This window comes from Falco rusticolus, chromosome 3 (genome assembly GCF_015220075.1).
Source record: "Falco rusticolus isolate bFalRus1 chromosome 3, bFalRus1.pri, whole genome shotgun sequence".
NCBI classification, from domain to species: domain Eukaryota; kingdom Metazoa; phylum Chordata; class Aves; order Falconiformes; family Falconidae; genus Falco; species Falco rusticolus.
The window spans coordinates 12976807-13001858 of NC_051189.1; the positions used below are offsets into that span (position 1 = coordinate 12976807).

Sequence of the window (25052 nt, forward strand, 5' to 3'; positions counted from 1 at the left end):
GTCAGAGCAGGATTGGGGTGGGAAGGACCTTTGAAGGTCACCTAGTCCCCCTGCTACAGGCAGGGACACCTCCCAGCAGACCAGGTTGCTCCCAGCCCCGTCCAGCCTGGCCTTGAGCTCCCAGGGATGGGGCACCCACAGCTGCTCTGGGCAGCCTGTGCCAGCACCTCGCTGCCCTCAGCGTAACAAATTTCTTCCTTGTGTCCACCCTACATCTCCCCCTTTCAGTTATAAGCCGCCCCCCGGTCCTGTCGCCCCAGGCCCTGCTAAAAAGCCCGTCCCCACCTTCCTACAGCCCCTGTAGGCACTGAGTGGCCGCAGCCGGGTCTCCCCGCAGCCTCCTCTGCTCCGGGCTGAGCCCCCCCAGCTCTCGCAGCCTTTCTCCGCAGCAGAGGGCTTCCAGCCCTCGGACCAGCTCCGTGTCCCTCCCCCGGCCCCGCTCCAGCAGGTCCCTGCCTGGCTTGTGCTGGGGACCCCCGAGCTGGGCGCAGTGCTCCGGGGGGTCTCCCCAGAGCGGAGCAGAGGGGCAGAATCCCCTCCCTCGCCCTGCCGGCCACGCCGCTCGGGGTGCAGCCCAGGAGGTGGCTGGGTTTCTGGGCTGCCAGCACATGTTGCCAGCTTCTGCCCCACATGTCCCTCCCTGCCCGTGTTGGCACAGCTGGTACGGCCCTGACTGCACCTCACAAGGCTGAAAAGGCTCTGAGCCTGTGAGGAAGCGCAGGCCCCCAGGGCAGGCATGCTGCACAGCCACCACGCTGCTGCCCCCTCCCCATGACAAGCGTGTGCCGAAGCCCTGTCGGTGCTGCACGCATGGCGGTGGGGGTGTACCTTGGGCCCCTGCCCAAGAAGAAGCTGCTGCTCCTGCTGTCCTGTTAGGGACATAGAAAATAAATTTTATTATTCATTTTAGATTTCTACACTGTAGTTGCATCACTAACCATGATCCTCATGAGAAGAACGCAGCTAACGCCGTACCCCGACACAGACACAACAGAGATCAGCCTTGGTCCATTGCCAGAGAGTGTGATACTGTTACTGCACAGAGAAAAAAAAAAGGAACCTACATTTTTGCTCTTTTTTTTTTCCCATACTCAACAGAAATAAAAATAAAATTCCAGAGCACCCTCCCACTGTGCTCCGGTTCTGCCTCTGGGCAGGGGCTGCCGCAGGCGGCCGGAGCCCTCGGCTCTCGCGGGGCAGGCAGGAGGGCAGAAGGCAGGCGCGGCACCGGCCTCGGCGCTGCGGGAAGCCGGAGGTTGAGAAGTGAGTTCAGGGCTGCACACCGGCTGCGGCGGGGACCGGCGAGCCCAAAGCGTTGGGTGAGGAGATGACGGGCGATGCAGCCAGGCTGCCGATGGGCTGTGACGCGGACATCGAGGTAATGCCTGTGCCAGAGAGGGACCGTGGGTCGGCAGGAGAGCTCCGAGCCAGCGCTGCTCAGCCCCAGGGGGGTGCGACGGGGTCCTGCAGCCCCGCGCGAGAGGCCCGTGGGCTCGAGCACTCACCTGCCAACATACTGGAGGAGCTGACAGGCGTGTTACTGGCCGAGAGTCCAGCCGAGGTGCCGATCCTTGCTGGGTCTTTTGCGATGGGATCTGTGTGCAGAGGGGAAAGCAACAGGCATCAGTGACGGCTGCCCCCCACACACCGGTGCCTCACCACTCACCCCCCACCCGAGATGGAGTGGCAGCCCCACAGGAGCACACATGGGCACAGGGAGGCAGCCAGCGTGGCCGGAGCTGCGCTGTGGGGCGCTGCCTGTGTGCGAAAGGACCAGGAGAGCTGCCGCAGCGGTGACGGGTGGGGAGCAGGGCCAGAAGCAGCACGGAGATCGGCTCTGGGCAGGGGGGATCCCATGGGAGCCCCTAGGAGCTGGAGCGGGTGGCAGCACGGGCAGACATACAGAAGTACGGGTGCTCCATGGCGTCCCGGGCAGTGAGTCGTGTCTGGTGGTCGTAGCGCAGCAGCTTATCCAAGAAGTCAAGCGCCTCGGTGCTGACGAGGTGCTGGTTCTCACTGTGCACAAAGCGCTCCCACCGCTTCCGTGAGTGTCTGCGAGGAGGAGAGCGCTGCATCAGCCCTGCGCCCTGGCGCGTCGCTCTCGCCTCCTGCACTGCCCTCTCCTGCTCCGCGCCCAGGCATGGGCCATGGCGGCCCGTACAGCCAGCGGCACGGCTCCCCGCTTGCCACGCACCCACCTGCCGAGGATGTCGTTGAAGCGGGGATCCAGCTCGATGTTGTACTTGTCGATGTAGTCGTACAGGTCCTCCGTTCCCAGCACTTTTGCAATGCGCACGAGCTGGCGGAAGGAGCAACACTGAGGGTGACGGCCAAGATGGGGCTCCCACCAGCCCTGCTGCAGCCCGCAGGTCCTGGCTACCCTAGTGTCCCTTACTCCGCTAGTGAGGACGCAGCTCAGTGGAGCTTCACGGCTGGGGAAGGATGCGTTCCCAGCCCTCGCTTGGGTGCGAAGCAAAGGCAAGGCGTCGCAGCCCTTCCCTGCAGCAGCTGGAAGCCATGCTGAAGCATGCTGTGCTCCTGCTCTCAGCAGGGAAGGGTGCACACGTGCCCAGGCTGCTCCAGGGCCAGCATTCTGGAGCTGGAGTGGAGCCAGACACCCCATTTCCCCTCCCTACCCCGAGGGTGGATGCAGCGGGGAGCCTGGATCCCAGAGCTGCAGGTCCCTGCAGGCCCCCCTGCGGGCTGCGGTGGGGTTTGGGGTGCACCAGGCGCGCCAGTGGTTGCTGGCTGAGCTTAGGAAGCGATACAACTGGAAAACCCCAGCCAGCTCCAAAGCCGCATCCCGGGAACCCCACTGGATTTCAGAATAACTGAAATGTTGCGTTCCGCTCCTGCGGCTCCAGAGCTGCACCTTGGCTGCACCCCGTCCAGCAGCACGTGGGGCAGGCAGACAGCTCCTGCGAGAACCTCCCAGTGCGATCAGCGCTCTGCTCCCCTGCCCAGTAACCCCCAGATTCAGCTGCCAGCTCAATACACTTCTCCCTCGGACAGATAGCAAAGAGATCAGAGCAGGGAGCACCGAGACCCTGGCATGGGGAGGGGATAGAGAGAAGAGATCCTGGTGCAGGGAGGGGACAGAGAGACAGGGCAGCGCATAGAGGTGGCACAAGTGCCAGGGTCAGAGGCTGCCATGCTGGTTCAGTGCTGCCGGTTTGCTTTGTGGTGTGCTCCCCAGCTCGGAGGCTCCGCGGGAGGACCGGGCGATGGGGGGAGTGGGAAGGGGAGGCTCTGCGGGAGGACGGGGTGATGTGGGAAACAGGCAGCATGCTGCCCTGGTGCTCACTTGATCGTAGTTGTCGTGACCGTGGAAGAAGGGCTCTTTCCGGAAGATCATGCTGGCCAGCATGCAGCCCAAACTCCACATGTCTAAGCTGTAGTCGTACATCTAGAAAAGGTGAGAAGGCAGAGAGACGGGGGGTCAGTGGCACGCCAGCTGCGGGGAGGGCCCAGGACCAGGACTGTGCACCGAGAGCATGGCAGAGAGCAGGGGGTGGGTTTCTGGTGCCGCATCTAGCAGCCCCACATTCCGCCTTGCCCAGGGCCATCTCCAACAACAGCTTCAGGTTCAGACTCTGAACAGCACGTAGTCTCATCGGTCACGGGCAGAAAAGCTAGATGCCGAGCAGCCACCTCAAGGGCTGTTTGCAGGATGGCAGACAATTCTCTTTTAATCTCACCTTCCCAATTATTTCATCCTTTAGCACATGTTTAGGACATGGACCTGTTGGAACAAGCCCTGAGGAGGCCACAGAGATGCTCAGGGGGCTGGAGCACCTCTCCTGCGGGGACAGGCTGAGAGAGTTGGGGTGGTTCAGCCTGGAGCAGAGAAGGCTCCGGGGAGACCTTGGAGCACCTCCCAGTACCTGAAGGGACCCACAAGAAAGCTGGGGAGGGGCTTTGTACAAGGGCCTGTAGCAATGGGACAGGGGGGAACAGCTTTAAGCTGAAAGAGGGGAGATTTAGGTCAGATATCAGGAAGAAATTTGTTACTGTGAGGGTGGTGAGGTGCTGGCACAGGCTGCACAGAGCAGCTGTGCGTGCCCCATCCCTGGGAGCTCAAGGCCAGGCTGGACGGGGCTGGGAGCAACCTGGTCTGCTGGGAGGTGTCCCTGCCTGTGGCAGGGGGTTGGAACTGGATGGTCTTTAAGGTCCCTTCCAACCCAAAGTGTTCTGTGTTTCTATGTCCACCCCAGGGAGGTTATACCGATTACCCAGAGCCTTTCCAGCCACTGTGAGTTGTAGCTGGGCTGTCCCATCCCCTCCCCTGCTTGCGGATGGCTGCAGGTTGTCCAGGCACTGGAGAGCCCGGGGCTGCATGGCAGCAGGACACCAGCCCGCATCTCCACACCCTGGCTCTGCTGTCGGCACAAGGCGCTGGGACATACCTGGTAATCTACCAAAAGCTCCGGTCCCTTGAAGTACCGCGAGGCCACCCGCACGTTGTACTCCTGGCCAGGGTGGTAGAACTCTGCCAGCCCCCAGTCGATCAGGCGCAGCTGGAGAAGGGAAGAGAGAGCACGTGGGTACAGGGACCTGCGACCCCGCTCACCCCAGGCCCACAGCTGGCAGCAGCCAGCCCTCTGTGTGCTTGCCACCACTGACAAGTCTCTCCTCATCTGTCCTCTCACCGGCTGCCCCGCTTTCGCACACAGCTCTGCCACAGCCATGCCATGCCACAGCCATCACCGCAGCAGTGCTAACGGGGAGAGGCAACGGGAACATCGCAGCAGTGATGCCACAGCTTGTGGCGACGCCCCCTCAGCCGGCTCACGCACCTGTGATGCCGGTCCTGTGCCTGTCCCCCACGACTCCTGCTTCAGGCTCGGGCTTTGCATTTGCCTCTCAGGAATTTCACCCCATTTTTCAGATCGTTTCTCAAACCCTGCCAGGATCACTTTGAAGTCGGGGGACTTGCAGCCCTCCTCAGCCTGGCGCATTAAACCCGCAGGCGACGCACACGCTCTGGTCCCTCGGCCCGGTCATTAACCTGGAATAATGCCAGGCCTTTGACAATCCCCGCCGGACCTTCTGCTCTGACAGCAAACCACTGATAATTATAAGGTTCCTCCCAAACCAACTATTCCATGATTGCTCTCTTAATTGCAGCTTTCCATCAGCTTTATACCTACTGTACAGAAAACACATCTAAGCCACGTTTCTCTGGTTGGCTTAAGTCAGAAGCCTTATTAGAACTGAGAATCATGGCATCTGCCGTCCACAAAGCGCCTCTCCAGCGGTTTTAATATTAATTTGGGGAGAAGGAAAGGCTGGCTCAGCTCAGATTTCTGTGAGCATGGCGGTTACAACAAAACACAGCTGGTAGGACGCAGGGCAATACCAGGCTGCAACGACGGGGAAGATTTCAAAGGGCACAGTGCCCAAAGAGCGCGGGGGGGCTCGGCTCTGATAACGGGGGCGCTCAGCAGCTGCAGGAGGCTTTGCCCGTGCCACGGCAAGACGCCCAGCCTGCCGGTGTCCGTGCAGGCGCCTTTTGAAGTCCTTTTTATTTGACGTCCCAGCTGGCCAGTTGCTACAGAGGTGCTGGAAGAAATCTAAAGTTACATTTACGAGCCCAAGTTACTGACAAACAGGTGGCAAATAAAGCGGCTTTACTGGACACAGGTGTGGGTTTTACAGTCACCTGTATTTCCAAACAAACAGCTGCAAATTCAGTGCTCCCCTCATGGGGCTCTGCTGGGGCCCAGACCCTAGGAGGGCTGCTCGCCACTTCAAGGCAACACTCCAGCCTGAACGCGGGCTCTGGTGCTGCTGGGGACAGGCAGGGCCACAGGGCGTTAACCACGCCAGGGACGTTTTGCCATCAAACCTGCAATCCTCTGCAGCAGCTAAACACGGGGTAAGCCTGTGCTGTGCTGGCCTGCAGGAACGCGAACACAAAGTGGGTAAAACCAAACTGCCAGTTCTCTTGCCGGCATGAAGGCTCTCAGCCAGGAGCCGAGAGGTCTCGCTGCAGGAAAACGCTGAGGTGCCAGAGCGTGTCCAGAGAAGGGCAACGGAGCCGGTGAAGGGTCTGGAGCACGTGTCTGATGAGGGAACTGGGGGTGCTCAGCCTGGAGAAGAGGAGGCTCAGCGGGGACCTGATCGCTCCCTACAACCACCTGAGTGGGGGCTGCAGCGAGGTGGGGACGTTCTCTTTGCCCAGATAACGAGCAAACAGGACAGGAGGGAACGGCCTCAGGCTGCACCAGGGGAGGTTTAGATTGGGTACTGGGAAAAGTTCCTTCACCGAAAGGGTCGTCCAGCACTGGAACAGGCTGCCCAGGGAGGTGGTGGAGCCACCATCCCTGGGGGATTTAAAAGACATGTAGACGTGGTGCTTGGGGACATGGTTTAGCAGTGGGCTTGGCAGTGCTGGGTTAACAGTTGGACACAACGACCTTAAAGGTCTTTTCCAACCTCTATGATTTGACACTTCCAAGATTCTCAAAGCTCAGGGCCTCTGCTCAGCCCTGTGACAGCGAGAGCGGGAGCTGGCAGAGCACGGCTGACCCTCCCTGCTCTGAGCGGCACACTGCACTGGGGCAGATGCAGGCAAAACGAGCCAGCCCACCGTGGCCTCGCAGTGCTCCCCTCTCCCTTGGGAGCTGGAGCTGGAGCCAGCCGAACCTCACCGTACCTTTCTGTGCTCATGGTCAATCATGACATTGTGTGGCTTGACGTCTCGATGCATGACACCCATACTGTGACAGTAATCCAGTGCCTGCGGACAGAAAAGGCGCTGTCAGAAAGCCTCCTGCCGCGTGACGAGGCAGCAGCAGTGGGCAGTGCACCCACAGCCAGAGCCAGCAGGGCCGGCGGTTAAGGACAGACCCGGAGGCTGCTCTGGGACTCTGGGATGGAGCCAGCCAGCCGCCTCCAGTGGCGCCGAGGTCAGCCTCTGCTTCAGTGACGCCTGTCCTAAAAGCTACAGGGAGAGACGCATTCCCCAGGGATCTCCAGCCCTCTTCCAAACCCTGTGCAGTCACCTCTAGTGCGGACGCTCCCTGGTGTCCAACACGCCCCATCACCTCTCCCGGGAGGGAACCACCAAAAACCTGTAGCTGGCTGCGCCGCAGGCGCGTGCACTGGGCACTGCCCCTGGGCTCAGCCCCGCAAAGCCCAGCCCAGCTCCAAGAGCCAGTGCGTGACCAGTGCAGGGTTTAGTAGCCAAATGAGCTCTGCTCTCTACCTCCTGCTTCCACACACAGGCTCTCCAGGGGAGATTGAGCAGCAGGTGAGTGGCGGTGAAGGGGCACAGCCCCGTCTCCCTCTCCAGCCCTGTGCCAGCCCCACTGGTGGAGACATTGTGCCGAAGGTGACCTTGTCCAAAGGCTGCCACTGCCCTGCAGTGCCCACTCCAGCTGAAGCCCCACAGCCGGGACACGCTGCAGTTGATCCTAGCCTGGCCTCTGCCCACAGGGATGGCTGGGACAGGCAAGGGGTGCTCTGGGAGAGGGTCTCATCACCCCCGGGTCCCCAGCTGACCACCTCAGCACAGCCCCGACGGCAGCGTGCAGCCAAAGCCACTTCCCATAGCAGGTCCCAGCGGAGGCAGAATTCTTGCAAGAGGAAGCCAGGGAAATAAAGAAGACGGTTTCTGCTTCTCAAGGACACAGCGACCTCGCACTCTAAGCCCTTCACCAGCACACTCTGCAGCCACCTGCCTCCGAGCCTCCCCACACGCAGTTGCCCAAGAAGCCATCCCACACGGATGGCTGGGCAACGGGCCAGCAGGGTTTAGTAGCCAAATGAGCTCTGCTCTCTACCTCCTGCTTCCACACACAGGCTCTCCAGGGGAGATTGAGCAGCAGGTCTCTGCTTGAGCGAGGATTTTCTTTGGGGCTGTGGATATTGCAGCCGTCCCCGGGAGCTTACCTTTAGGATTTCATACATGTAGAACCGTATGTCAAAATCAGACAGCGTCTGGTACAGTTGCTGGAAGAATGGAGACAAAAAGTTAACAAAAAGCAGCATGTTTACGTTTAGGGCTCCTCATACAGGCACAGCCGCCTGCACTGGGGCAGAACAGACGCTTGTGGAGCCACAATTTGGGCCCAGAGGCCCCAGCTGGCCAGGTGGCACATAGTACCTGCTCTGCACCCTGGATTTCCCCACCTGGGAAGGGCCAGCAAACTCCAGGGACGAACCATGCTCCCAGCCTGGCTAACCAACCCTCGGAGCATGGATGTGCCCTCCCCGCTTCCACCCAGGAGAAGACCAGAGAGCTCCATGACCCCACCAGACCCAGCACCTGGAAGGTTTCAATTTTCATCCTGAGACCAGGGGATAAGAGAGCATGCTGCACCACCCTCACAAAACCCAGCCGGCCCAAAGACAAGCCATGGGACAAGAATCGGGGGGGAAAAGCCTCACATCAGGACCAATTCCTCAAATTCCTCACTGGAAACAGAACCGAGCAGCCACTGGCAAAGCGGCTGCTGGTTTATTACTAACTCCTTCTCGCTAGCCCTTCTCACTGCCCTTGGCTCAGCCCAGGCTCCAGGAACACGAGGCTCAACTAGCCCAAGGCTTCAGCCCACAAATTGGCCAACACCAGGTTGCAAATACAAGCCCATGATGGCCAATCGCTGGAGCAGCATGGCAGAGAGGAGAGGCTTGGGGACAATCCCTAACGCGAGCAGCGCTCCCCTGGTTCTCCTAACTGGAAAATGTAGAAAAGAGCTGCTGGCCGAAGCCCAAAATCCCCCGGCCCCTCTGAGACAGCGATGCCAGCCATTTCCGTGACACTGTGTGCCTCTGCCAGAGAGAGGTATTCCCTTCCCACCACGAGACAGCATCAGAGCAGGTCAGGAATCCCTCTGGTAGCCAGGGTGTGACGCCTGCTCCGTGGCAGAGCCCAGAAGAGCTCTCCCAGATACTCCACACCATCATCGCCTTCGGAGGCATCTGCAGCAGCAGAGGTCACTTTACCTTGAAGTCTGTGTTGTTGACATGCTCAAAGACCAGGGCAGGTGTCCGAGACTGCAGGACAGCAGCATCAGTTCAACAGACAGAAAGAAAAGAGAGAGGTTTAGCTTTGCTCAGGGCAGGCAGGCAGGCGGGGCGGGCAGCGAGGGAACTCTCGAGGGCTGGTTTTGAAGAGTGGTGCCCAGAGTGAGCTGCGGTTAGACCCTGGAAAGGGGCTTCCACGTCTTGCCTCAGCTGGCAGTGACCCGATCGCACAAAGACTTAATTAAATCTCCAGCAAAAAGGAGGAGGTGGGCAGCGTGGGAGCCACACAGCCCCGGCCACCCCATCCCTCCCCAGCAGGCCCGGCTGGGGCTTCCCAAACCACCGCAGCCACCGAACGACATTTTCAGAGACTGTACGTGGAGGAGCTGCGCAGCACCCCCAGGCGCCGAGTCGAGGTCTCATGCCACATTCTTCCAGCGCATTTCTGCAGGGCTCTCCCCACTCTTTCCCTTTCTCTTTGATCCTCCTGGCTCTCCTCGCAGCGGGATGCTGGGCAGGACCCCCAGGGTCTGTGTGCAGGAAGAACCCCCCCCCCACCCTTTGCCTGCAAAGGCTCTCCTGAAAACACCCAGGAGAGCCGGGCAGCCCTTTGGGCTAGAGGCCACCCTGAGCACCGGTGCGGAAGCCATCACCCTCAGCACCCCTCCGGCCTGCTGCTCCCCAAAACCTGGCACCCACCCCGATGCCACAGCCTGCGCCCCTGTTCCTGAGAGCACAGTCCTGCTCACCGGCCATGTAACCCACCCGCACTCCTTCCCTACGATGTGATCTGTCACCTCAAACGTCACCAGCCGGCATTGCAGACCCGTCTGGAAAAGGAGCAGCGGAGCGAGAGCCAGTCCCTAGGGCCCCCGCTCGCTGCTATCTCCCCACAAACAGCTGCCTTTCACGGCCTGTCAGAGGATTAAAATTGGATCAAATACGCCCTGCTAATTCATCCTAATGCAGCTTTTTAATCAGCACGTCAGGCGGTACGAAGTCACGGGCCTTGGAGAAATTCAGCTGCGCTACATCACCACCATGGCTTTTATCAGTCTGCCCACGTAAAACTCAACACCTTTGCTGCCAAAAGCCGCTTTTCCACAACCCCCTGGGTCCTGCCGAGCGCTGTGCATCCCCCTGCCCAGCTCCGGGCAGCAGAGCCCGCTGCAGAGCTGACCCAGCCTGGCACTCCTGCCCAGCTCACGCCACGTGGGGTACAAACCCCTGGGGACAGTGGGATATCCTGGCTCCACAGGGATGACAGAAGTAAAAGCTGCCCCTGGGTGAGAGCTGGGAGCCCAGCCAGTGCCACAGAGAAAACATCATCCAGTTTGGGGAGGGGTGAAGGGTCTCAGCACAGAGTGCCGAGGGTGGAGGAAAGCCTCCCTCTGCCCGATCACTTTGGTGACAGTGCAACCCACACTGGTTGCTGCCTGTCCTTCTCCTCGGCCTTCACAAAGGCAGGGAGCATCACCCAGCAGAGAAAGCAGCGCAGCCCCGCACGAGACCTGGGTGGTTCAAAAGCCAAAAAACCCACCCAGCAGAAGGGCAACGGTGCTGCAAGCACAACCCTCCTCCACCTGCTGCTGCTGGACCAGCTAGAAAGATCTCCTTCCACTTCTACCCTCTCGTCTACTGTCTCAACAGTGCTCGTGAGGGGAATGCGCACAGAGATCTCCCCAGGGTGATTTCAGCTGTCAGGTGGATGCCAAGTGGGGCAGGGAGTCAGCCTGAGCTCAGAGTCTTGTAACTCACGGGGTGGAAAGGACCCCGAAGGCCTGCCTCGCACCCTGCCCCTGCGGCTGCTGGAGCAGCCCCTTCATCCTCCTTACCACAGGGTCCTTCACTATGTCTAGTAGGCTGATGATGTTGGGGCCTCCTCGGAGATTCTCCAGGATCTTAATCTCACGCTTGATCTTCTTCTTTTTCACAGGCTGGTAAAACAGAAAAGGAGAGCCAGTTACCAGCAGAGCAACCTCTCTGGCCGCTCAAGGGGAACAGCCAAGGAGCGCATGGTGCCTCCGTTGGGCAAAAGGAATGGTGTTGAGCAGGCGTCTCCTCTGGAGAACGGCACCCTGCAAGCCTGTCCATGTAGCAGCTCTATGCTTCCAAAGGAATGGAGTTTCCCATGTTTGGGAGACCCTCGAGAGATTATTTTACTCAACGACATTATTTTACTACAAACAAAAGATTTTAAAGAGCAAGCTCAGTTTCGTCAAGGCCCAGGTTAAATCCTTGACTGAAACTTTGGAAACAGTTAACCAAGGAAAGCATCACCTGGGGAAAGAGCTCCAGCAGCCAAGCCTGTCTGTGTCTCCGTAACTCCTCTGTGCTGCCTCCCAACCAGCCCCCGACCTGAACTGCCCAGGGAAACCCTCTGTGTGGGCCGAGTGAGTGCAGGGACAGCTCTGATGTGCACTGAGAAGCCGACCCGAGTCCCTTGCCTGCCTCTGAGGACAGGATGCTCCTTCTGCCTTCCGAGCTAGCTTTCTGCTTCTCCATCGCAGGCTGGGTGAGACACAGGGCAAATACATTAAACAGGACATTTCTCATGCCCTCACCTGTAATCTGCCCTAAGGTTTTCTCAATGTGTATTTCTGTTACACTGATTAGTTGCTACACCCCTTCCACCTCCGCTCTTTCTCTTGCAAAGGCAATATTCTTAAGACCGTCCCCGTATTTTATAATTCGTGCATCCTACAGACTATAATTACCTGTGGCTTGGCAACACCACAGAAATTAGCTTGCCACCGCAAGCTGACAAGCCTAAGCACATCCCATGAGCCTAACGAGGGATGAGACACGTGGCTGTCCATCCGTCAGGACTCTGTTAGCTCCAGGGAACTCCTCTGTGCCCTGCCCAAGCTCCTGGGACACGCGGGGGTGCCTGTGCTCATCCCCTGGGCAGGAATCAGCTCCAGCTTACAGACCGGGACATCATGTGCTGCAACGACCTCGCATTGCAAGATGCTGGTCTGCTTATCCTGGGAAAGGTCTCTGGGCTCCTGTGACCTCGCTCGGGCCAGGCCATGAATCCAGCACAGGGATTTTATGACCTTGGATCACCAGAACAAGCCAAGTTCTTCTGCTGAACTGGCGAGACTGTGACCTGAAACAGGCCCAAAGAAAAATTATTCCCTAAAGCGTAGTCCGGGAGCGCTGCCGAGACGTAGCTGCCTGGCACCCACCGCAACCTCATGGCAGTGGCACCAGTGGGTGACAGAGAGGGCAGAGGGGATGCAGGCAGGACATCCATACAAGGCCGGGCACAGGACTTTCCTTCTGCCTCCATTGCATGTAGATGATCCCCTTCCTCCCTGCTCCCATCACTGCTTTGCCTGGGAACAGCTGCCCAAGGAAAGCACAATCCAGTGCCAGCGCTCAGCCTGCCCGTGCCTCCGTAACTCTGCTTTGCTTGGGACGGAAACAAGCTAGCCAAAACTTCTGCCCTGGGGGCTGATGTTCTCCTCAGCTAAGATGAAATCATCCAAATATCAACAGAGTGCTTCAAATGGAGAGGGCAGGAAGAGGCAAAGGAGGGGAAGACGCGGAAGCATTGGCAGAGGAACAAAACAGTGAGCGCAACGGTGAACAAAACACCTACCTTGAGGATTTTCACGACGACCTTCTCATTGTTGGTGATGTTGATGGCTTCAAAGACTTCACTGTATTTGCCCCGGCCAAGTTTCCGCACGAGCTGATAGTCATCTTGGTTGCTGTTTGAGAAACAGAGAAATACAGAGATGAAGAGGTTGCACCCAGCCCAGAACAGAGAGCTGCTCGCTTTAGAGACAACACTGCTCCCAGGGAGAGCGGGAAGGTCAAGATCTGGGGGTCAGCCTATGGTAAGTGGAGAGCTAGCAGCACACCATGGTGCCCAGGGCTGGAGAGAAGCAGCTACCACCGCAGAGGAGCACGCAAACAAACCGGCAAACGACTGGAGAGCACCAGCGCTGCCAGCAGCGCGCAGCGCAGAGGGCTGGCTCAGCAACTTCCACGTGGAGATGGGACACGAGACCTCACAGGCGCTACGGGCAGCTCGGGAACAGCCCCCCCTCCACACTCGCACGCACTGCAGCCCTCCAGGCAAACCCAGCTGGCATGTCGAAAACACCTCTGCTGGCTCCCAGTGCTGGTGCTCCCCCCCTCCCAGTCTGAGCTCGCCTCCCAGCCCGCCACGGGTCCTGCGGAGATGATACTGCTCCACCTTTCCCTCTTCTCCGTCAGTAAGAGGAGGCGGTGGGCTGCAAGGACTAGCTCACCTGAAACCTCGGAGCCCACCAGCAGTTAGTTAGCGGCAGAGACTGACAAAATACCCAACATAAAAATTCCCCTGGGACCCCTGCATTACACTGAGGTGTAAAGGATATCACACACCCAAGGATTTGTAAAAAAAAATAATCGATATTCCATACTGGAAACCAGAAGGAAATAAACCAACTCTCACCCATAAAACCTCCATGTATTTAAATCCACTAAGGTCTAAACCAGAGTCACCTGAAGGGACCAGAGGAAACATCAGAAGCATCGGCAATTATTTCTGCTATGCCAAGGAGGGAAGGCACGGAGCCCCTGGGGGGATTTGATAAGGATAAACAAGTTGAGGAAAGAAAGGGAATTACAGGCTGGAAAGCTTGACTTCACAAATTGCTAATTACCAGAGACAATACAGGAGATGACTTGTCAGCACCTCGAGGAAAAGAGGGAGAGTTCAAATGGGCAGCGGAGCCGCAGCAGGACCCACACGCCAGGCAGCTTCGCTCCCCAACCTGCGGCCACGCTCATCGAACGCAAGTAAAGGGAGCGTGGTGAACCACGCGCTACAGATGGGCAGGATTAGTTCACCTTCACTAGGAACAAGACGGGAAGGCTCGGGGTCAGCAGCAGGGAAAACATTAACTGCGAGGACTGTTCATGTGAAAAAGAAAAAAACCACAACAAACAATCCAGGATGCTCGCAGAAGACATGGAATTACCGTCCCAGAGATCGAAGGCTCCCTGGGGCTCCGCCTGGCGCAGGGGATTTGGAAGTGGATAAAAAGCTTTTCATTTCTAGGTCACCGGTACCAGTGACCGGCACGCTAGCCGGGGTCTGGGCGGAGGCAGAGCACCGGGGAGGGCTCCTAATCTGGCCTCAGCAGCAACCCCGCCAACAGCTGCCAACCGCAGCACCAACAGCCTCCTCGGTGCCCAGGCACCAGCTTACGCTGCAGCCCCAGATAAAAGACTCTAATTTTTATAGGTTTTAACCACAACTACCCAAACAAAGAGCAGCCGCTGTCCCTGGCGGGCAGTATTCCTCCAGCCCGAACGCTGCGGCTCGGGAGGGAGGATGCCCTGGAGCAAGGGAACGCTGAGCGCTATGTTACTACCTGGGAAGTCAAAGCTGGCCCTTTGCCCAGCTCCTCGCCAAGCCGGCTGCTGTATAAAACAATCAACTGGTCGCCTTCATTTTGAATTCTCAGAGAATCCAGTCCTCAGGGGAACTCCAAAAAAGAAAAAAAAATAGTCACAAGACTTTCACCTTCGTCCTTTCAAACCCCTCCGCTCCAGAACTGTTCCCAAGCATCTCCCCACTGTTCCCTGTTATTCCCGTCAGCGCCCCGGGGACAGTGGCATGGGGGCTGCCGTCTTTTGACACTGCCGTCCTTCCCAGCGATAAAAAACAAACCCTCATCACGCTGGTTTGGTTAAGCACGCACTTGCATGCTTGAAGCCAGACACCCGGGTCTTAGTTTCAACACTTAAATACAAGTGGCTCTACTTGCAAAGCCACGGAGGAGCCGCAGGCTGGAGCCCAGGGCTCCCCTGGAAATCAGCACCCCCGCTTCCCGCCCCAGGCAGCGCGGTCCCCCGGTGGGCGCTGGACAGCAATGCCAAAAACCGAAATGCCAGTCCCGGCTGTGCCGGGTGCTGGCCCTCGCACCGCGGCTGGACCGGAACGCCGCGACCTGCCCGTCTGCCTTTGGACGGGCGCTTGTCCCCATGCCACCAAGCAGAACGGTGGCAGCGCTTGCGCACAGGCCCTGGTGTAGGTCCCCCTCCTATCTCCCAGGCGTACCCCCATTCCACGACGTGCGACTCGTAGTCCCAGTACTCGCGGGGTCTCTGAGTGTTCACGTCTGCATAGACCCTGGCCCGACTCGGCACTGGCCCCGACATGCTTCCACGGCCAGAGGCGCAGTACCTCAATCACCCTAAAAATATAAACACACATGAATTGGGATGAGACCAAGGCACACTTGTGAGAGAAACAGGGAAAAGGAGGGGCGCGTGTCGGGGCTGCCGAGTGAACCCGAGTTGGGGGGGGCTGCAGCAAGCGAGGGTGGGCAGGAGGCACGGCTCAGCCCTCAGAGGGGACACCTGGCAGCACGGCGGCTGGCACGCAGCGTCGAGGGAACCTGTGCCCAGGCCACCAGCGAGCAGGCTCCGGGGTGCGCAGTGCCGACAGGTGGGCTGTCCTTCACACCCCTTCCCAGCCCAGGCCTCTCCCCCCAGCCCACGCAAGAGGCCACTTCAGCCGAGGGGAGAAACCCCGATCAGCTCTCCGGCTCTGAGGAGCCCCGCAGCGGCCAGGAGCGAGCACCACTGGGTCCCTCCCTGCGCCTGCAAGCTTTGGCCCAAGCCAAATTGGACTGTGCAGCGACGGCACCAGCTCAACTCCTTCTGCCAGCTGCCCTGGGCCTCTCTCCAGCCACCCCACAGGGACTGAAGCAGCTCTGGGCGCCCAGCACAAGCAGAGGTCAGCGAGGGCCCTGGCCGAGGCTGGGGAGCTCCGTGCCAAACCCCATCACCTCCCCAAGGACGCAGGGGACAGAGTTCTTCCATCCCTCGACAAGGGGGATGTGAGCCATGCAGACCAACTACAGCAGCAGCTCTCCACGAGCCCAGTGGCCTCGGTGAGCCCCCACAGGAGCACAGCAGCCCTGGGAAGCCCCCACGGGAGCCCCCCAGCCCTGGGCAGCCGGCACACTCTCCTCTCGCTGGCAGCCCCTCTGGTACGTGCAGCGTGGCAGCTCCTGTTCCACGCTGGTGTGCCAAAATGTGCCCCATCAACCGGCTGGGCCACCAAGGAGGGCCAGAGTCCTGCTGCTCCCCCTCCTCCAGGCAGCACCCAGGAAACGGGGACACACAGCCACGGAAGAAATGTTTCAGCTGAACACCACAAGCTGGGAAACATGGGTAGGTACCAAAACCCCAGCTCCTCCCCGAGAGAAGGCAAGATGCAGTGCTGAGCCGGCAGACGTCCGCCAGCCAGGACCCTGGGCTCGGAGGAGCTGCTCTTGCTGTCCCCCACCCTCCCCTGCAGTCAGTCTTTTACCCAAAATAGAAGATACTCTAACACAGCAGCCTGGGCTCTGCTCCTGCCATGGCAAAATCACCTGCAAGCCATGGCACGGCAGAGTCGGTGAGTCAATAAATCAATACGAGCACCGGCCAGCAAGGAGAACCGAGCACTTAAGACAGCCCTTCTGCATTTTTAATATCCTGTGCAAGGGTTAATAAGCATCTTGAAAGGTAGATGCTACCCAGCTGGTACAGAGCCAGAGGGAGGCAGCTGCCTGCAAACGGCACTGCACACAGAGACCAGGCTTGGGCGAACAGGATCCGGCCCCTCTGACTCCCAAGCCAAGGGGAGCGAGCAGAGCTCATTAACCCAGGAAAGAAAGTTTTCTGCCAGGTTAACAGGCTCCATCACCCCAGCCAGGACCCTGTGGCCTGGAGCAGGGCTTGGGATGTACAAAAACCACTCAGCAACTGAGAATGGAAAAATCCCACCAGGTCCCATCTGCAACCACTCAGTGAAATGGCGTGCACACAGCTTCCGGCAGTAGGAGCAAAGACATTCTGCTCAGCAAAGGGCAAAAAGAAAGTTTTTGGGAGGCAGAAAGAATATCCTGCCGTTCCGCACGCAGCAGGGTGCCCCCGGCATCTAGCGAACACCCTAGGCAAGACACCCTAGGCAAGGCACGGCGCAGGGAGCACACGCTCCGAACAAACCAGGAGCGCACGGGGCCAGGGGGAGGGAAGAGCCAAGGCTGCTGATGGCAAGGAGAACGCGCCGGGGCATGTGAAGCATCGGCCGGTGGACACGGTGTTCTCGTTTATCCTCCCGCAGCACCAGCAAGGGAGATCAGCCGGCACAGGAAAGCCAATGCATGGGGACGTGGCGCTCCCAAGGCCGGCAGTGGGCAGGATCAGGCCTGCCTGCAAGGCCGACTCCGGTGGAGAGGTGACATTTCTGCTGCAGCATTGCTGGCACTGTGGATCGGGGTGAAAAGTGCTGACAGGGAAAAGAAAACAACTGCAGGGACATGAGAGAGGGAGGGAAAAAAAACAGCCGGAACCTTCCTCAGGGCACGACGCAGCAAGCGAGAATGCGGTCGTACCACCGCAGGCTCACAACGACCCTTTGCTCCATGCAGGGGAAACCCACCCGTGACACACGGAAAGCAATCGCACAGGCAGCTAATGAGCCCTGGCTCAGGGGGCTGCGGTTATCCCACCATCCCATGGCAGGAGGCGGCTCCTCGGGAAGCGCTTCCCTGCTCCGATCCACAGTGACATCACTTACACGCTGGCACTGGCAAGCTCCCCTCTGGCCGAAGCAGGCCCTGCGGCACATTCTCCGGCACCTGAGACTCTCACACACGAGGCTGGCGAAATAAGCCAGGAATCCTGTCATCCTGTCCCACTTTTAAAATATTTTTAACCTGAAAAGCTTGAGGGGGGGAAAAAATCCCACCCTCTGTGTTCGGTGCTAATTTCAGAGGGTTTTTTGTTTTCCCTTCTAAAGGCTTTAATGGGAGCGGCACGCTCTTGGGCTTTCAGCCCCACGTGTCCCAGCTCTCAGACGCCGACCGTGGCCGGGGGCTTCCCACACTTATCGCTTTGAACTCACAACCACCGGCAGCAGCTCGCTAGCTCCCCATGCTCCCCCAGCGCAGAGCTCGCTCCCGGCTCCCCTCCGCAGGAAGCAATCTGTTGAGGATTTTTTGAAACTAAAATAACAAACCTAAGCGGGAGGCAGCGCTTGGTCTCTCTTTAAAAGGGTGACATCCATCATCCTTCTCTCAGTAGCACGACCGAAACGTAAGGAGCATTATCGGAGAGGTGGCGAGATGAGAAGAGCCAGCGCAGCTCCCGACACTGGTCAAACTGCCCTCGCCCCTCAGCACAGCCGGGACAACCCTCTGAATCCCTCAGGAAAAGGGGGCTGAGGGTCCCTGCATTCCCCCCTGCAGCTGCACCACGGCTCAGAGGCAGGCTACCAGCACCCACTCAACCACCCCCAACGCTCCTCCCAGGCGAGCCCTGCCACGGCTTCCAAACCCCAGCGAGAAGCCTGTAGCCCCTGACAAGGCCGTGGCCACCATCACCCTCCCCAGGAAGCTAGAAGCAGCCCCCAAGGTGCACTGGCTGGAGCCCAGGGGCTGCTGGTTCCTCGGCACTGGGACAGTGGTGGTCCCCAGTGCCACACCAAGCTCCCCGTGCTCCTCAGGGAGAAATGGGCTGGTGAGACACCAAGGCACCTCGCCCCAAACCCCTTCTGAACACGCTCTGCAAATGGGAAGCGGAGCAGCCCCAAGGGCCGTGGGCTCTCCCTGCACCCAGGCGGGTGATGCCACAGCCCTGTCCCCCTGCACGGCCCCCCCGAGGGCTGAGGGAAGCTCTGACCCTGCGCCAGCTCCCCAACGCGAGCTCGGGCAAGCTGCTGACCTTTGGTGCGCAAGGGGCTGTCAGCACGAAGCCAGGGACAGCTGGGCCAGGCCTCGGGAACACGCTCTGACCTCTCTCCCAGTTGGGAAGCACTGCCTGCCCTGTCCCCCAGCACATCACCAGCCTCCAGCTGATCCTGACTGACCATCGGTGGTTGAGGGAACTGTCACAACCCTCACAGCGAGCGCTGCCCTGCAGTCCTTCCTGAACTCAGCTCCTCTGCATGGCAGTGTCTCTCCAAATCCCTGTTTTCCAGGCTTTTCCCACTAGTCAGACCGCCGGCTCTCCTCAGCACTAGAAAAAGCAACTGGCCTTCATGCACCAAATAAACTCACAGCCAACGGGACCTCTGGAGAAGGCAGCAGAGAAAGGCAAGCCAAGCACATGGAAAGGGAGAACAAGAGCTGAACACCCGCATTTCCAGCTCTGGGTAACAAACCGGAGCAACTCGGTGGACTGAAATGTCAAGGGAAGCGGCTGCAGCCAAAACTGAGAGGAGAGAAGCCACCTGGGAATGACAGCCAGGCTGGAAGTGGCTCCGCAGCCAGCCTCCAAGCCTGGCTTTGCGGCTCGGCAGGCTGCTAGCCGGGGATCAGGCCGGGGAAAGCGCCGCTGCTGCCGCCCTGCCCAGCTGGCCAGGATCTGGGACCCCCCCTGGGCCCTCCCCAAAACAAAGAGGGAAGATGGGAGAGGAGACGACCCTCTCCACAGACAGGAGAGTTCCCCCGGGAAGCAGCTGCAGGCAGAGACAGTTCTAGAAAAGCAGCAGCCGAAGCTCAGCACTGCTGAGGGCACATGGCCACGGTGGGCTAGGGGCGAGCCAGCAAGGCTTGCCCTTCTCTCCAGCCTCGCGCGGAGCTGCGGCTCGAGGCAGGCAATGCCCACGCGTCCGGCAATAGGCAGGCTGCGGCACCAACACGCGCCTGCACCTGCAGTTCTGGCAATCTTGGGGCTGCTCTGAAGGGAAGACCTATGCAGTAGCTACAGCATCAGCGAACCCGGGAGCAGTTTGGCCTGAAATCGTTTCCACAGCCCAGCTGGTTGGCTGCAGCTGGCTCAGGTTTCCAGCCTGAAATCCCAACGCTGGCACGAGCGCACAGAGAGACAGACCCAGCGTTCCTGCGTGCCTGGGCAGGCGCGCCCTTAGTCATCCTCCACATGGGGAAGGCTCTCCAGCCAGGCACTCCGTAATGCACCGATTTGTTTAAACCGCTCCGATGGCCTTGTTACACCCAAGCCCGCAGCAGCGAACAGCCTGGCGAGGTGACAGCTTCGGGTGAAACAGGCTGGGCTCAGCTGACTCCGTACACAAACCGTGTCACCACCCCATCACTCATGGCAAACTGCGCCCCCACACCGTAGGATCAGAGTCCTTTAGGTGGGAAAAGACCCTTCAGATCACCCATCTTAACCGCTAACCCGGCACTGCTAAGCTCACCGCTAAGCCACGTCCCCAAGCGCCACATCCACACATCTTTTAAATCCTTCCTGTGGTGGTGACCGCACCTCTGCCCTGGGCAGCCTGTTCCAACGTCTGACCACCCTTTTGGAGAAGGAATTTTTCCTAACACCCACTCTAAACCTCCCCTGGCACAATTTGAGGCCGTTTCCCTTCATCCCATCGCTTACCCTCTCATCCCATCTCCTCATAAGACCCTTCAGCACTTTCACTGCCCTCCTTCAGGTACAGACCCACCACCCCTGCGCCTGGCTCAGCGTGGCCGATGCTGGCTCCCAAACCCATTCCAGCTGGAGGGAGTGGGGAAAGAGGCTCGAATGCCAAATCCCAGCAGGCAGGCGCACAGGCAGGCGCACAGGCAGGCAGGCACTGGCATGGTGCTGATTCCCTCTGCCTCCTCACCCTCCCTCCCTCTCTCCAAGCCCTGACCCAGACCTTTGACTTCAAACCCTCTCCCGTAACTCCAAATCCCCTCGCCGCTTTCCCTGCCGTGTTAACCGCGTTTTCACACACCCTACAGAGCGAGGTCTGGTGACGGCTTTGAGGCACTGACACCACGCAGCGCCATCCCATTCCCAAAGAGCAGGAGCCGTGCAAGCTGCTCGCAGCCCTTTGACATTGCCATTGCGTTTCTGAAGGGCACCTCCCCAAACAGCCACGGACGCCGGGGTGCCGTCAGAGAAAGGCTCGGAGGGAGAAGCTTGGCCAAGCCCGCAAGGAGGAGGGGAAGCAGCAAGGGGTCGATAGCCTCAATTCAGCCATCCCTGCATCACACAGCAAGTTTCAAGGTGGTGGGAATATGCAGGGAGATTTCAGAGGAAGTGGACAAAAGCTGTGACAACAGCACCTTCTGCCCCATCTGCCACAGCCGGCCAGGTCAGCGAGACCACGGCACCCAGCGGGTCCCCTCCGGGCACACGGCATGACCAGAGAGCTGCCAAGAGCACCGCCGCGCTGCTGCGGTCTCCCTCGTGCTGCCTTTGCTGCGTTCCCCTTGCCAGTGGTTTAAAGGCTCTGCTCTTCCTCCTCTGCGATGCCCGGCAGGGAGGGGATGGATCCCCCCAGCGGGACAGCTCCCGCTGGCACAGCTCACCGTGAACCAACACCAGCATTGCCTAAGGGAGACGCTTTAGAATGTCACTGTCGGTGCCCAGAAAGGGGTTGGGGTGCTGGCACAGTGCACAGGCTTCACCGTGACACCGAGGGCTGGGCTTTGGGGGGAATGGGCCAGGGCCGGCACCTGCCGCAGCACAGAGCAGAGGGCAGATTAATCGATCCAAGAAAAAATTTGCAGCGCGCCAACCGCAGCGGGCTTTGCCTTGGTTTAGTCTCCATCGTCAACAAAGGCCGTCAGCAAAGCTTGTTAGATTCCTGCCACCCCTCCAGGCAGGTGCGCGGGGAGAACAGGTGCTGCCGGTGCCAAGCTGTGCTCCCCGGGAATCACCGCCACCGTCCGCCAACGGGCCAGCCGCTGCCTGTGCCGGGACAGGCCCGAACACTGGCTGCTGCCTCCCCACCATCGCCTCCCCACCGCAGAGGAGAAGAGAATTTTTAAGATTAAACTATGAGAATCTGGTAAACCACGGTGCCCGCCCACTGGCAGCCCGCCGGCCCCCCGCGCCATGTGGCATCGGCCGGCACTGACCGCGTGGCGGGACGAGGAGCCAGCCAAGTGCGGGTAGCGGTGCCAGCCGCCCGTCCCTCCCCACAGCTGCTGCGGTACCTCAGCACCAACACGCGCCCGGCGTCACCCTGTCACCCGCCAGGGCAGGGGCCACCCTGCGGCGCCTGGCCCCACAGCACTGTGCCCTGCCCCAGACCTCTGCCCCATGGGACACCACCCCACCCCCAGGCCACGGGGCAGCTCCCTGCCCCACACCTCACTCAGGTGAACCCCCAGTGAAGGGGACCCCAACACCGGGCAGCTCCCAGTGACCCCGGCAGTGGGGCAGCCCCCTCCCCCATAAGCCCTGCACATGCCTGGGCACGCCCAACACGCCCCCCCCCCCCCCCCTGCCCAGCCGGGCACGCCCAGACCCACAGCTCCCCCCCCACACCTGGGCACATCCAGGACCACCCCCCACCCCCCAGAGCCCTCGGAGCGCTGCCCATGGGGTGCCCCCCAGCAAGCCCCCCCCAGTGCTGTGTCCCTCCTGCCCCACTGACACCCTGTCCCCATGTCCCCATCCCTGCCCCACCCGGCGGGGCACCCGCCCCCCGTCTTCACCCTCACCCCCCCCAAACTAGCACTCACCGCTCCCCTCCCCCCATCACACATCATCGCCTCTGCCCCTCCCCCCTCACATGTGCACCCTCACACCCCCATGCAAACACAGCCACACTCACCTGTACTTACACACCCTCACTCACACCCGCACTCACACCTGCTCTCACAGCCCCCACCCTGTGCTTGCTCTCACCCCCAGCCACCCTGTGCTCACACTCACACCCCCTCACACTCACACTTGCACACTCACACACCATCACACACCCCTGCACCCCCCACACTCACACCCTCATATCCCCCCCACATCTCCCACCTGTCTGCACTCACACCCCCACACTCACCCTCACACACCCCCACCCCACCTGCGCACCCCCCATGCACTCACACACCATCACTCACCCAAGCTCTCACAGCCCCACACTCATGCCTGCACTCACCTCCCCACGCGCACACTCACACCCCCCCACACCTTCATATCTGCCCCCCAAGCTCACCCACCCACACATTCACCTCCCTCCTCCAGGCACTCACACACCATCCCACTCATCCTCACCCACTGACACTCACCCAGGCTCTCACAGCCTCATGCTCACACTCACTCACCCCCACACTTTCACACACCCCACCCACCTGCACTCACCCCCATGCTCACTCACACTCATGCCAACCCCATCCCCACCCACCTGCACTCACACCCCCACACTCACACTCCCCCTCCACTCATCCTCATGCCATCATACCCACCCACTCACACTCACTCAGGCTCTCAGCCCCCCCCACCTGCAATTGCAAGTCCCCCTGCTCACACTCACCCCCCATACCCACCCTCACTCTGCATGCTCACTCACACACACCCCTCACACCACCCACACTCACCCCCACCCCCTTATACCCCCATGCTCACTCACCCCCACCCCTCACACACACTCACGCACCCCCATGCTCACTCACCCCCACCCCTCACACTCACACACACACCCAGACCCCCATCCCCTCACTTACCCCCCCACTCACTCACACACACCCATGCTCACTCTCCCCCACCCCCTCACACTCACACCCACACTTACCCCCCATACTCACCCACACCCCCCTCACCCCTCCTCACCCCACCCCCCCTACTCACACTCACCTCCCACTCATATCCACACTCACCCCCCCGTGCTCACTCACCCCCCCACATACCCATGCTCACTCACTCACCCCTCCTCACAACCCCTCCTCACACTCACCCATGCTCACTCACCCACACACTCACCCCTCCTCACCCCCACCTCACACCCCCTACTCACACTCACCTCCCCCATGCTCACTCACTCACACACGCTCACCCCCCTCACCCCCCCCACACTCACCCCCCTCACACCCACACCCCCCCATCCCCCCCCCGCCTTTCCTCCTCCCTCCCCTCCCCCCGCTCACACCCCTCCCCCCGCCCAGCCCCCCCCCTGCCCAGCGCCCCCCCGCTGTGCCCTCACCGGTGGGGCCGGGGCCGGGGCCGAGGCCGGGGCGGGGGCCGGGGCCTACCTGGCCGAGCGGCCGGGCGCTGTGGGGAGGGGCGCTGCCTCCCCTCGGCTGGGGGTGACAAGATGGCGGCGGCTCCTGGCGGCGGCGCCCTCGGACGGGCCGCGCCCCGCCGGGCCGATGGGGGGCGCCACCGCCCCGCCGCCCCGCCGCCACCGCCCGGCCGGAGCGCCGCCCCCCGCCCGCCGCCCGCCCGCCGCTACCGCGCCTGCGCCCGCCGCCACCGCGCCTGCGCGGGGGCCCGTGGCGGGGCGGGGGTCGCGGCGCGGTGGGGCCCAGTGCGCGTAGAGCGTCTGGTTCGCTCAGTGATCACATTGCATCCAGCGCAGCCAGTGCAACCAGTGCTGCTCAGTGCGCCCAGTGCAACCCCAGTGCAACCAGTGCTGCTCAGTGCGCCCAGTGACCCCAGTGCCACCACTGCATGCAGTACCCCCGTTGCATCCAGTGCGCCCAGTGCCCACAGGATGCCGGATGCACCCATGGCACCCAGTGCCCCCAGTGCACTCAGGGCACCCAGTGCAACCAATGCTCAGGGCACCCAGTGCAACAATGCTCCTGGTGACACCAGTGCCCCCAGTGCTTGCCAGTGCACCTGGTGCTCCCAGCACCCCCAGTGCCCCAGGACCAGTGCTCCCAGTGCCCCCTGTGCTCCCAGTGCAACCACTGCATCAGTGCCCCAGAGCCACCAATGCCCACAGGATGCCCAGTGTGCTTAGTGCTCCCAGTGCACTCATTGCTTCCCAGTGCCCCTGGTGCCCCAGCTTGGCCTGTCCCAGGACCAGTGCTCCCAGTGCTGCCTGCAGCACCTACTTCCAGCACTCCCAGTGCAGCTTATGACCAGTGCTCCCAGCGCTCCCCAGCCTCAACACACCTGCTCCTCTCCATCCCCTTCCCTCACTTTTGTGTCCCTGTTCCCACCGCTGTCCCCACTGTGTACCCCAGTCGGGTCCCCCCACACTGTGAGAGGCCGGGGGCACCCAGGGACCTTCCTGGCAGCAAAACCCACCAGGTGCCAGCACCCGAGATGGGAACCTGTCCCCCACAGTGCAGGGACATGGTGGTGTCCATGGTGCCTTGGAGCCGCACCCCCGGGCTCAGGCGCTGAGGGGCCACTTGATGGCCCTGAGGTGGGGGCCCTGCATCGGC

At 60.6% G+C, this 25052-nt stretch overlaps 1 protein-coding gene across 5 annotated transcripts; it reads right to left on the minus strand.

The window, feature by feature from the left end:
* Window positions 1–859: 859 nt before the first annotated feature.
* Window positions 860–24040, minus strand: LOC119145006 (casein kinase II subunit alpha-like). Of its 5 annotated transcripts, none has more exons than XM_037381002.1 (13): window positions 23910–24040; window positions 15038–15173; window positions 12581–12692; window positions 10809–10910; window positions 8953–9003; window positions 7897–7956; window positions 6659–6742; window positions 4407–4517; window positions 3305–3406; window positions 2199–2299; window positions 1904–2052; window positions 1506–1595; window positions 1270–1385 (listed from the first exon to the last, which is right to left on the minus strand). In XM_037381002.1, the coding sequence occupies exons 2-13, from the start codon at window positions 15136–15138 to the stop codon at window positions 1270–1272; spliced, it is 1179 nt and encodes a 392-aa protein (XP_037236899.1). In that variant the 5' UTR covers window positions 15139–15173; window positions 23910–24040. The 5 variants fall into 5 exon arrangements, with proteins under 5 accessions (XP_037236903.1, XP_037236902.1, XP_037236901.1 ...); XM_037381003.1 differs by having other exon boundaries at window positions 23861–24039; XM_037381006.1 differs by lacking the exon at window positions 15038–15173 and having other exon boundaries at window positions 860–1385; window positions 23910–24035.
* Between the last annotated feature and the right edge of the window lie 1012 nt (window positions 24041–25052).

Coding starts and splice junctions, on each gene's coding strand:
- LOC119145006 (XM_037381004.1), bottom strand. CDS start 15,138: ATGTCGGGGCCAGTGCCGAGTCGGGCCAGGGTCTATGCAGACGTGAAC. Junction 7,957..8,952: donor TCAACAACACAGACTTCAAG/GTAAAGTGACCT, acceptor CCATTCTTCCAG/CAACTGTACCAGACGCTGTC. Junction 4,518..6,658: donor TTGACCATGAGCACAGAAAG/GTACGGTGAGGT, acceptor TCCCTTCTCCAG/CTGCGCCTGATCGACTGGGG.